The sequence below is a fragment of the Phoenix dactylifera genome, chromosome 18 (genome assembly GCF_009389715.1).
Source record: "Phoenix dactylifera cultivar Barhee BC4 chromosome 18, palm_55x_up_171113_PBpolish2nd_filt_p, whole genome shotgun sequence".
In the NCBI taxonomy this organism is placed as follows: domain Eukaryota; kingdom Viridiplantae; phylum Streptophyta; class Magnoliopsida; order Arecales; family Arecaceae; genus Phoenix; species Phoenix dactylifera.
Genome location: NC_052409.1, coordinates 4,197,963 through 4,210,002, shown reverse-complemented (window position 1 = coordinate 4,210,002; position 12,040 = coordinate 4,197,963). Strand labels below are relative to the sequence as shown.

Below are 12,040 nucleotides of genomic sequence, written 5' to 3'. Positions count from 1 at the left end.
CACCGATTCCTATCGCCTGTGTTCTCCCATACTCGATATCACAATTACTAATATTTTAAATAAATAATTAAATATAACTTACTTTGCTAACGAGAGTAGACTGAAATAACCAAAATACCCCGGCACCCACGGCCTTCGTGCTCTCTCCTCTCTCTCTCTCTTTGGAGTTCTCGCCCGTGACCGCGGTCTTCAGGTCCCTTTTAGGCTCTTGGACGCCTCCCTCTGGTGTCTCTATTTCCCTTTCTTTCTCCTAGGGTTCTTCTCGCTCTTCCCAGAATCCTCGAATTTCCCCTCCCTGGCGATGGAGACTTCCGGCTTTCTCTCGTGCGAGAAGCTGGATCGCATGGCGAATTGGGTCGGGGCGAGCGTCTCCTCGGCATTCTTCGCCTCCCTGGAGCGCTGCTCCTGCATCAATCTCAGCACCACCGACAACGAGGACGAGGCCAAGGTGGAGGAGGCCAAGGACCGCCCTCTCATGCTCGCCAAGCCCAGCGTCCACGATTCCTCCGACGAAGCCGCCAAGCCCGGCCCTCAAAACCCTGGTGCCGGTAAGCTGCCCCCCGTCTGAAAACCTCTTCCCTCGCTGCTACTCTCTTTTGGGGATCGAAATCGATGTACATGATGTCAATGATGTTCCGTGCCAATATAAGATTTAGGTGCTGGGTGACAGCTTGATTGGAGTATATAGAATTAGGTCTATGTTTTCTCTTTCTTATCCTGAATTCTTGTGTCTTATTAGTTTCTTTGGGCGTCAGAACTTGCTCTTTTTTTGTTTGGGTTTTTGGATGGTTTTCAGATTAACAGAACACAAGAACCTGAACGTAATAATAATAATAAATCCTTCCTTTCGATGTTCATGTCGGATATATCTGGTGCTCGCCGACAGTGATGTGATTGCTTAGACGTAGATCTGTGTTTGGATGACAAATTCTTGCTTATTGTGTACGATCCTCTGTCGTTTTTAAGTTTCTTTTGGTGTACGAAATTGCTTTTTCGTGATTTTTGGAAAAAAATCGATCGAATATATTTATCAGCTTGATTTTGGCTCTTGACTTGTTTATTTATTCTCCTCTGGTAGAAGACGTATTGGTAATGATAATGACCATGTGAAACGAAATAAATGGTTAGATAAGCTTGATAGCTGAGATTATAAATGGGGCTGTCGAACGTTGTTCTCCAAGGATAAGTTTATCAGCTTTTTCGGCAAGATTATCTGCTATTCGTCATTATTATTATTATTATAATTAGTTTGGAAGCTGATTGAAGATGTGCTGATGTAGAGCCAGGTAGCGTATTTGACTGGGGTGAAGTATAGGATAATTAGTGATTGGATGACTTGTTGGGGTTATTAGATACCGTATTGGTTCTTAGGAAGATGGATCAAGTTCAACATACTCAAGAGCAATGTTAGGCAAGTGAAATTTATGTAGAGGGCATTTTCAGTTCACTTTCATGTGGATGGTTGTGAACGATCAGTGGGTTGGGGATTACCTCAGTTAGTGAATGTTATTTATATGTATAAGGAGAAGTGGTGATGACGATTGCGCATTTGAGGGGCAAAAGGAGCTTTCAACCGAAGCAAAAAATGCAAGTCCATCTTAAGTGCACAAAATGATTGATTATATATCTGATTTGATCCGGACACTATGGCATTAACTTCAAGTGGTTGAGTGACTGTTATTTTTTCGTTTACAGCAGCTGGTGAATCCAAGACCAGAAACGGACGTTAAGGTGAAACTTGTAGGTGGATTCTCGAGGTGAATTTGTTTTCATGAGCCAGAAAACATGATAGAAAATCGGCCACAGCATCAGTTTGGAGCAACTTCCAAGGTTCCTTTGAGAAATTCAGCATGCCATATGAAGCTGAAAATCGAGAGATTTTACACGTGATAAAAAGCTGAAAACTTAGGAAAGGTGGATTAGAGTTCAAACTCCTCTTCAAGTTTTTGCCCTTTCTGAGAACTACTTTTATACTCTTCTCTGTCTTTTTTTTTTTTTTTGGTAAAAAATAGGAGGGGAGGGGGAGGGACCAGCCCACCCGCGTAGCAGCCCCATTACTGGGCCCCCCTTCCACCAGGGAATGTTCGATATAGGTCGCAGGTTTTCGCGTGCCTTCCCCGACCCGTGGGCTCACCCCACTGGGTTCACTGCCTCACGTGTGGGTACGTCACCCCAGCGCCACCTTGGTACAAGTGGAAGGAAAGCATAACCGCCAACAAGCCAGCCGGGCGTGGGGCATCCGGTCCTCTAATTTAATCGACGCCCGCGCGTTTCGAACCCGGGCAACTTGGGCGGAATTATCGCCCCCTTACCACCAGGCTACTATCTTGGTGGCTACTCTGTCTTAATCCTTCACACATGCCTTGACGCTGATCTTAAGAACTCAGGCCTTCACCGCATGGAACCATGAAACGAACACATTTGCATCCGAGCAGCATCCCCTGTCCAAGATCGGAATATCTCACCTAGTGCAAGCATAAACCCATTATTTTCTAACTTGGGGATGCTCGGCGACTACGATAGGAGAAAAGAATAAAGATGAATCCACTCTCTTTGCTTATGCTCAGGTTGTTCCGCATTTCCAATTTTCCATCATCAGTCCAGATCCAACGGAGATTGGAGATGGCTGATTGTTTCCGGCTTGTCTCCTAGACCAGCCAGTGCTTGATGAAATCAAGCATTTTTACCTTGAACTGGTCTTGTAAGCGATCCTGAGTGAAGACATCTGTCGGATGGTTCAAATAGCAAAGCACATGAAGACCTACTTTGCATAATTTCAACATCCATTGCAGATTGAGAGCCATCCAATATTTTCATTTCAGATTACGGGAATTATATTCCTCGCTAAAGGAGGCTCCTGTAAACATGGCTAATAGACAATAAAAACGACTACCAGGACTTCGACCAATACCTCCATTACTCATCGAGTACACATATCATACAACCAATGACAACAACAACAACAAAAGGACCAAAAAAAGAGGAAATAAAGGAAGAAAAAAGAATTCAAAAATTAAATGGAAAGGTAGCAATTACATCAAACTAAAAGCAAGAGGGGGTGAAAAAATATAGTTACTGACCTAAGGAGCAACTTTCTTTCGTCCAGAGAATGTAATTGCCCACCCAACTAGGATAGCCACTAGGAGGATAAAAATAGCAATTGGAAAGTACAGACTGCTGCCTTTTGATTTTCCACTGCCTGCTTTTTCGGTTAAATGTCTTCTGTTCTTGGAGTCATCAATAAGGGATGCTATATCTCCATGAGTTACATCCCAAAATGATTTTTCTGTCACTGTGGCTGCTGCTGTTTCTGGTTCTACTATTGCGGAAGCCTCTATTGGTGCTTCCATGGACATCATCTCCTTGCAGCGATCTTTCACATCCTAGAAACATGGTAAATGTGATAGTAAAGATAATTGATATCAAACCTTTTTTAAAAAGAAAATTACTCAGCACTCTATCATGATCTTTGATGCAAAGGAAGGATGCGCCAAGTAAGTTGTTCATATACTGTTCCATGCAGGTAATGCCTAGATGTACAAGCAGCAATCAGAAAAAGTTGTAGAATCCAAAGAAAATCTTCTCACGTTCTAAGATAATTACTAGAGAAATTAAAAGAAAAGGATTTTTCTACAATATGGCCATTAATCAAGTTACTAGGAATTGATGGATTCAAAGATTGATACCAATTTAATAATGCTAGAAAATTTTATATCATGATCACGACAGAAACATAAAAAATGTGAAGAAAAACTATGAAGAATGTATCCTGATAATGCTCTTCTTTATCTTGAGAGGAAGGCTGCAACTGTCTACTTTTGTTGGATTCAAAAGCCAAGCATATGCTTACGCATTATTAGCACAGACGATTAGTTTAACAAAATGGAGGTTGAAATAAATGCTAAAACAATAATAAATTTCTCATATAAAAGAAAAGGCCAAATGCTATTGAAAATAGGGGAGAAACCAATGTTAGCCTTAGAAAACTAAATGAACAACGACGGTATTACAAGAATATGGAAAATAAGTACAATTTCCAGTTTGCCAGAAGCCAAAGATGAGCAAACCTCAAATGTTTCTGATGGTTGCATGTAGTCACAGATGAAGATGCCAGCGAACCATGGAACAAGAACTCTTCTAGGAAAAGAGAGGCAACAGGGCTTTCTGTTTTCAAAAGTATGCAGGCGGTAAGTTTATATGCAGAAAGAAAGATTTATATGCAGAATGCAAGACGCCATACCATATGCACTGCCAAAATAAACATGTTACATAGCATAGTTACGACTTGGAAGTATAATAAGAAGAACATGGAACAAGGAAGCAAATCTTGCTATTAATTATGTGAAACAAGAATGCCTGTGAATTGTTATGCACAGAACGCTAGAAGAAATTGTGTCAAAACTTGGGTCAGGATTGTTTTTCCCAACAAGAATAACTATCTAGATTCAAGTGAGCCAAAAAAAAAAATAAAGAGAACAACAATAATATGATTAAGTCCCGAAAAGATTTGGATATATTCATAATCTAAAAGACTAGTGTGTCAGCATTTAAAAGCTTGAACAATAAATGATGTTTGGTCGGTAGAGCAATAAATATACAACTGTTATTTTTTAAGCATGAGACGAAAAAATACCTCAGGGAAGATTACCTTAATTCATGTATGATAAGCTGGTGAATGGGCTTCCCAGATGATGCATCTTCACTTGCTTCAATGTTACTATTAGCAGCCAAGGCTGCTTCTCCCTCCGCCTCATCAGAGATGACATCAAGTCTACTTCTTAAACTGGTGATAATATCTCCCTTAGCATAAGAAAATAAAGTGAACCACATAACTTGTCTAAAACAATCAACATGCAGAAGGATACAATTTCTGCAGTAACTACACTTCTTTTCTTTGGAATGCAGATTAAATCAAAGAGATACCTCAATGGAGAAAGTGAGATGCAGAAATCAATTATTGTTAGTGAAATATTAGAACATCCACGGGTTTCAATTATAAGAGTTGTGAACATACTTTATTCATCACAAACCAAAACAAGCGTGCATAATATAAAATATTAAATTATAGACAATCAAAAGCGCAAGATAGCAAGTTCACCAAATTGGCATCATAAGTTCATGAGTAACTGCCATCACTCAAAACCCCAAAATCTATCAAAACAAGAAAATCAACCCATAATCAATTTTGTCTTGAAGTTCATAAACCTATGAAAGGATATAATTTAAGCAGAACAACAAAGACTTGATGGTTTTAAAAATTCAGCAATAGATGAATATACATGAATCTACATGTTCATGCATGTATCACATATACAGTCAGGTAAGTGCGCATATACAGAAGAACTCAAATAAATAAGAGATGAGAAAATTGTGTTGATAAGGATCATAAGATACAGTATTGAAATGAAAGGGCAATTCCCTGCACCAAGGTGGAAAGATAATGGAGGAGCCACGAAAGTACAGAGGAAATCCACCACAGAGACAGTGCAACCCCTGTTTCCTGCCCCCACCCAAACAAAAAGGCATGAAAAATATTGGGTGACAGATAAAACCATGGCCAAAACTTTTCCACATCTTCCACGAAGAACTAAAGATAAGATAACCTAGAAACAATCTCATCACCATGGCAAAACTTCCAGGTTTCTCCATGTCCTTCCCTCATTTTGGTTGCACCAGTCGTAAGCTATGATGTGGAACGTGTTCACTATTTTCCGATCCATTATATTGGGTCCATATTTTAAACTTGAAGCCCACTAGTGTGCACATTTTTGTTACCTATGTTCATCTAGGATGAAGAGTGTATGCAAATATGAGCTTACATTCGCTCTTCCATATGTTATGGGCCGACATGTTCACTAAACTTGAAAAAATGTTCATCATTTACTTTAAAAGCTTATTGTGTCGATGCTTCAATTGGTACACTATCTGGCCCAAACTAGTTCAGGTATGTTCAATAGATAGAAACGGGATTCAAAAGAGCTAAGTTAATACACAAGAAGATATCTAATAAAATACCTTTAGATCGGCTATAGCTTGTGAAATAGGTTCTCTTGGACCCAAATATGCAGAGGCACAAACCGATCCACTAAAGACAACAAGGCCTGAAACCTCCTCAGAGCTGCATGCTTTGCCTGATATTTTCCATTTGATAAGAAGAGAAAATATCAGCTACTTGCAAAAAACAGATAGGATAATAGGTTTATCACTGATGCTTGTACTTACCATTCTTTCTGTTTATGCTTGTTAGTTTAAGAAATATATAAAAGAAAATGTATTTATTTAGAAAATGGCCACGCACCTTCAGCAGACATGTCTTTCTTGAATGGTAAAAGAAATTCGACTTTGTGAAAGCCCTCTGAAATGCTATGCAGATCTTCAGTCACCTAAATGATAAATATACATATATATATATAAAGTCACACCCAAACACGAGCAAAATTCTGAAAAGGTCATTTTACAAGCAACACTATTCCAGGCAACAGCTTAATTGGTGGCTCACATTCTAGACATACTATCTATGTTGTGGATGAATGAGGGGTGTAGGGAACTATCAACCTAGAGTAGGAATATCTTTGTAGATGGATCCAGATTCCACAAGTGTATATTACCTTAGAGATTAACTGTAATTATTTTCTGTCACCTCAAAGAAGCACAATTTTAGAGGGTAGAGGATGATTAGGTCCTAAAATTAGGCCTTCAATAGTTTCTAAAATCATAAACCCACAATAAGTAGGATTTCTGTTATAAAACTGCAGATTGAATTACATTTTACATAACTTATTAGTTAACTGACTTTTCTTTACCGTTGAATATGGAAGTAGATTTTTGAACCTGATCGTCTTCATTTAGAAACCAGAAATGGTTGCCCTCCAAACCTCCTACTCACCCTACATCAAATTCCACGAGGGTTTCAAATAAGAGTAAAAGAAAAATTCCATCCCTTATCCACTCCTGTAAAGAAGAGTGAATAAACCCTCCTTACTCATACTCCATAGTAAGTTTGAAGAACAACCCCAGCATGACAACATTACCTTTGTGGTATCAGTCAAGGGAATTCCCAATAGCCACACAATCTTCTGCCAGCACCTACAGCCAATCATGAAATGGAATTCAGCTCCAATATAGCCTCCACAGACCACATTTAGCTCCCCGCTAAGGCACTAAGTTTGCTGTTTCGGTGATGTTGCTCATCTTTAGTGATGACAGCACATCTCAACAGTTCAGACTATACTGGCAGCTATCGCTTATGATAATGTGCTTAGCTTCTCCCTGTTTTTCAATTTTATTGTATCCAGTGAAACATACTTTGAGTATCATATCTTTTGTGAAACCCGTTCAAAAGAGAAAAAAAGTTTTGTCCTAATGCTTAATAAAGACATTGATCGCCGTGTTTAGTCAACGTTTGCTTTACCCTTAATGTTCCCTATAAAGTCAAACTTTGAGTTGTATATCTACCTTTCTGACCAATAAACATTAATCACTTGCATCAGCAAGAAATTGAAAATAAATCAAAGAGTTCAATACATTTCAACATACCTTATGCATAAGATTTGAACAGTAACAAGAAACTAAGTAGTAGCTTTAGTTCTTTGAGCATCATAACAATAAGCCCAAAAATTAGTAAACCAGCATTACTACCTTTCAATCTTTCAGACAGCGTAGCAATACTACTAGATGTAGATCCTACAAAACCATGATAAGAGAGTGGTCTTACCAAATTTCCATCTATTAAGACTTTCGCACTCTGCAGATCTTTGGCATGATAAGTTATTCCCTTGAAGAGAACATTCCTGAAAGTATTGGAATCTACAGGTCCCACGTGAACAATGGGTAACCTATATGATAATATAGGGAACAGGCATTAGTTGAAGCACAACCTATAATTTAAAACAAGCATGAACCTAGTTATCTATGTAACTGCACATGTATCCCACAGTAATAGGAAGCGACAAAAGTATGCAATCCAATATCTTTACATCAACATTGGACCTGGTTGTGGAGAAATTGACAGCTTCACCATTTAATTGTCAATAAAAGCCAAAATGGCAAAGAACAAGGGAGGGTTGAAAATGTCCATGCTCTCTCATATTGGAAATTATAAAATAAAAAAGGCTCTCCCAAAAGAAAACAAAAAGAACCTGGAGCTAAGAGTTTGGACAAACAAACTCAATGAGGGGGGCTATGGGGTGGCCAATTGCTTCATGAAGGACCCACAAGTGGCGGATCTGTTTTGCAGATCTACTCAATCTTTAGCAGATTAAAGGGTTCAACCACAAGGGGGAGCTGAAATACTCATGAGGCCTATAAAATATTTTCTATATCAAGAAGAAATAGTTGGGAATTTGAGAGTTTGAGATACTTGAAAAACAAGAAATTCAATAAATGCTACATGATGCATGCAGAGTCAGTTTCATCAGGTAGTAGATATATCATATGTGAAAAGGGAAAAAATCATTTTGTAAATGAACTATTCTAGCAAAAAAAATATCTACAGATAAGTTAAGAAAATAAAACCCAAACTTTTAAAAGAGAAAGTTAAATAATACCTTATCTCAAAGTTATACATGCATCTAAAAGCTTGAAGAGAAGCTAACAGCTTGCCCATTCTGAAGTCACATGGCTGCAAACTTCCTGATGCCAATGAGCAATTACGACAAGCCCACCTGTCCACATAGTAAAATTTATTGAATTGCAATAAAGATGTCGTTTTATTAGTAAATACCCATCAAGAGATTAAATGGACACTGTGTATAGTTAAATGGTCAGAACACCACACTCAGATGCATTAGACGCATAACTGCAGAAGATTTCTAAGGAAAAGTAAGATCACTTGAGTAATATATTAATGTTTCCAGTTATGTGCAAGGAAATTGACCAATAATTTGGGAATGATAAGACACTCTCCAGAAGCAGGTATAAGTAGACATATATAATAATAGAACTTTTCTATCCAGTACTTCAAAAGATCAGGCCTGGTGGGAACTTTCCACAGGCTTCTAGATAGTTAAGCAGCTTCTTTTGGAATCATTAATTAATAGTGGTTAATTTTGAAGTCAATGTGGAAATTTAGCTATCGTGTTTATTCCATAAATTATGTTACAGGTATTGACGGATTTTATTAATTGATAGAAAAACAATTTGGGACTTGATTGAGTTTGTGGAGAATTTCATGCACTCTCTCCTTCTGCTCCTTTTTGCACACACATGGTCTGACATTAAGAACTAGATCACTTAAGACTAAATTCTGAGAATCTTTTACAAGTGAGAATAAAAGGACTTAAGTCACAACAAATGAAATATGAAACTCATAACCAAGACTGCACCGTTAACCATATAAAGAAGGAGAATTTGGTTAAAGAACCTTCTTGGGCTATAAGAAATGTGAATGAGCAGCCTCTCATCAAATTCACTATCATACCAAGGTGCTGCTTGAGCAACCAGCCTGAGTGCCTGCAGTAGTAGTAGAATGTCCATGTCAACCACACACCAAACAAGAGTACTAAGTTTCATTTGAGGAGTATAGATCAACAATTCAAAGGAAGACTCAGTAATTACCATACAACTTATGACACTTTAAGACCTGAGTTACACCTTGGACAAAGAAGACATACGTTATTACCCAACTCAACAAGAATATGACAAGAAACAATAATGATTGCATCAAATAAGCAAAGCCGAGTGAAAAAAAGGGCAAATTGAAGGATTACGATCATGACCACGTGATTCTTAGATTATATAGCTTGATTTTTGTCCTTCAATTCTTTCATGGCATCAATTAGGACCAAAAAGATCAATTTTTTTCTTCAACCTATTACTAATCTGAACCCAGATTACTGGAGAACAATCAAGAAAAAACCACAATTTCACTAAGGAAACAAAAAAGGTACCTGAGCGAGTATCGATGGCATTGTGGCCTTAAAAGAGGCCTCGGACGCCCAGATATAGATCCCAACCACATTCATACCGCCCAGCAGCATCCTCGACACCTAAAAGGGCATCAGAATGAAAACTTTGAGCAGTAAAAAGCCCCAGATTGATAGCTATTCATCCTTAAAGCACTTCTTCTCACCTGGCGGGCATGCTCCGCAACCCAATCCCCATCGATCAGAAGGGAGGGCTCCGCCGAGGGCTTCCCACCCTTGGACCTCTTCTTCTTGTCGTCTCGGCCCCCGACCTCGGATCCAAGGGAACCGGCGGGGCCTCCACCGTCGGTGGGCGGCGTGGGGATCAAATCATAGACGAATCCTCGGTTCGAATCAGGGTTTAGCTTACCTACGACAAGCCCCACCTGTTGAAGAACATCCAAACCTTCATCAAGAACCAAGAATAAGCGAGAGGGGAGAGAGAGAAGAGAGAGAGAGGAAGGGAGAGAGATACTTCGGCGGGGACGGAGGATTGGAAGAGGCGATCCTCGGCGGATTTAAGTTGGGTTTCTTCGCCGACCACCGACTTCACCATCGTCGCCGGCGGCTGATCGAACGACGACGCAAGCGAGATAAGAAGAAAGTGTGAAAGGGGAAGCGTTATAACTCAGGATTTTCTCCATCTTATTATGGGTTGGACCGGATTTTAGCCCACCACAATTTCATGCAGTCTTGGCCCATTAACACCAAGGGTTTAAAGACCCTGGGCCCGTTGTAGTAGCTAGATCTACATCTAAGCTGGTTCAAATAGTCTTTTTTCTTGTATGATTTTTTTTTTATTTTTTTTTTTGGTGAAACAAAGTGGGAAAATCCCACAGATTAAATTCTTAAGAACAAAGTAACATACATATCAGTATATATTAAGGGTCTACTAACCGGAGGAATTTGAATAAAAGAGAAAAAGTCTTTTCTGGTGTATGATTTTTTTAGCATGAATTTCAAGCTATTATTATGAAGTTTAAGAAAAGGTGAAGAATGTGTAAATTGTAGACCTCTTCATTCATTTTGGTTAGCCGGCTTCTTAGAGACAGATTTTTCCCTTAGGTATCGAGGGTCTTTATTTCAATAAAATTTTATTCTTCTATTGTGGATATATCTTTGAAGTTTAATTATGTCAAAGTGAAGGTGCCATGGATAGGATAAATTTCACTTAGATGTCATTGCAGGCCAATGGGGTGGCTCGCGTCATTTGTCTCACTACACAAGATCAGCCCTAAGTGGACATCGATCGGACTTAATGTTTGATTATGTAATTAAAAAAATCAATGATCTTTATACATCATTCCAAACTCTTTTGGAGTGTATTCACCTACTAAAAGCAACTCAACCATAAAGCCTACTCATTGGAGTGACTCCATTATTTTATCATTCTCTTTTTATGCAGAACTTTTGATACCTTTGAAAATCTCAATGCTTAGCCTTTCTCTTTAGTGGAACCAATTTGGACTCTCCCGCTCTCTCTAATGTGTTTCCAACATCCTAGCATCCTATAGTCCTCCAATATGAATTGTATTTGAACCTGAGTGTAACAAATGTTCTGTACCTATAAAGCTGCTTAACAAGTAAGCCAAGAAAAAAAAAATGAAAACATGGTGCTGCAAGTGATTTAGGAAGGCCACCTTAATTTAATCCCAATTACATTATTAGCAATCCCCTCCTAGATTTATTAGCAATTACATGCATCAGTATTTGCATTTGGAGAACATTAAGGTAAGTTCCTTGAATCTTTGCTCATCTAAAAATTTTCAAGCACTTATCAAACCTTAATGGAATTTCGCACTTCATATATTTTGGTCATTTAAAAAAAAAAAATTTATAATCTCTCCAGAGCCCTCTGCTTAACAACTAGAGATTAATTCTCAGCTTGTCTCTAAGATAATGCATTTTCAAGTATTTGCACCTAGGTAATAAAATGCAGATGGATATCCCTCCCTTCCTTTCAAAATTTATTATTTATCATCGCTCTGCAAACATACTATTTGTGTGAATAGATAAGAAAGCAAGACATTGTATGTGATACTAGTACTATTAAATTGAGATGCCAAGAAAAATCATCTAAAGGTCGATAGCACCTCTTACTCCAAATAGCCTACATCATGATAAAGTTTTCTATTTGC

At 38.5% G+C, this 12,040-nt stretch overlaps 2 protein-coding genes across 2 annotated transcripts; one reads left to right on the top strand and one right to left on the bottom strand.

Annotated features, from left to right (window-relative positions):
• The first annotated feature begins 157 nt into the window (after positions 1–157).
• Positions 158–864, top strand: LOC103698284. Its single transcript, XM_008780282.4, has one exon. It carries the CDS (start codon positions 302–304, stop codon positions 566–568), a length of 267 nt encoding a protein of 88 aa, XP_008778504.1. The 5' UTR covers positions 158–301; the 3' UTR covers positions 569–864.
• A 1,959-nt stretch (positions 865–2,823) lies between these two features.
• Positions 2,824–10,516, bottom strand: LOC103698276 (protein odr-4 homolog). The gene is made up of 11 exons (XM_008780271.3): positions 10,378–10,516; positions 10,070–10,288; positions 9,888–9,986; positions 9,362–9,450; positions 8,547–8,663; positions 7,715–7,835; positions 6,299–6,383; positions 6,016–6,131; positions 4,649–4,800; positions 4,068–4,164; positions 2,824–3,383 (listed from the first exon to the last, which is right to left on the bottom strand). Exons 1-11 carry the CDS (start codon positions 10,456–10,458, stop codon positions 3,081–3,083), a joined length of 1,479 nt encoding a protein of 492 aa, XP_008778493.2. The 5' UTR covers positions 10,459–10,516; the 3' UTR covers positions 2,824–3,080.
• Between the last annotated feature and the right edge of the window lie 1,524 nt (positions 10,517–12,040).

What these genes read in the sequence shown, in the direction of transcription:
- LOC103698284 (XM_008780282.4), top strand. Translation starts at nt 302, where the DNA reads ATGGAGACTTCCGGCTTTCTCTCGTGCGAGAAGCTGGATCGCATGGCG.
- LOC103698276 (XM_008780271.3), bottom strand. Translation starts at nt 10,458, where the DNA reads ATGGTGAAGTCGGTGGTCGGCGAAGAAACCCAACTTAAATCCGCCGAG. An exon ending in ATTTCTTATAGCCCAAGAAG is followed by an intron (nt 8,664 to 9,361) that starts GTTCTTTAACCA and finishes CTATGTGGACAG; the next exon opens with GTGGGCTTGTCGTAATTGCT. An exon ending in AACCATCAGAAACATTTGAG is followed by an intron (nt 3,384 to 4,067) that starts GTTTGCTCATCT and finishes CCATGTTTCTAG; the next exon opens with GATGTGAAAGATCGCTGCAA.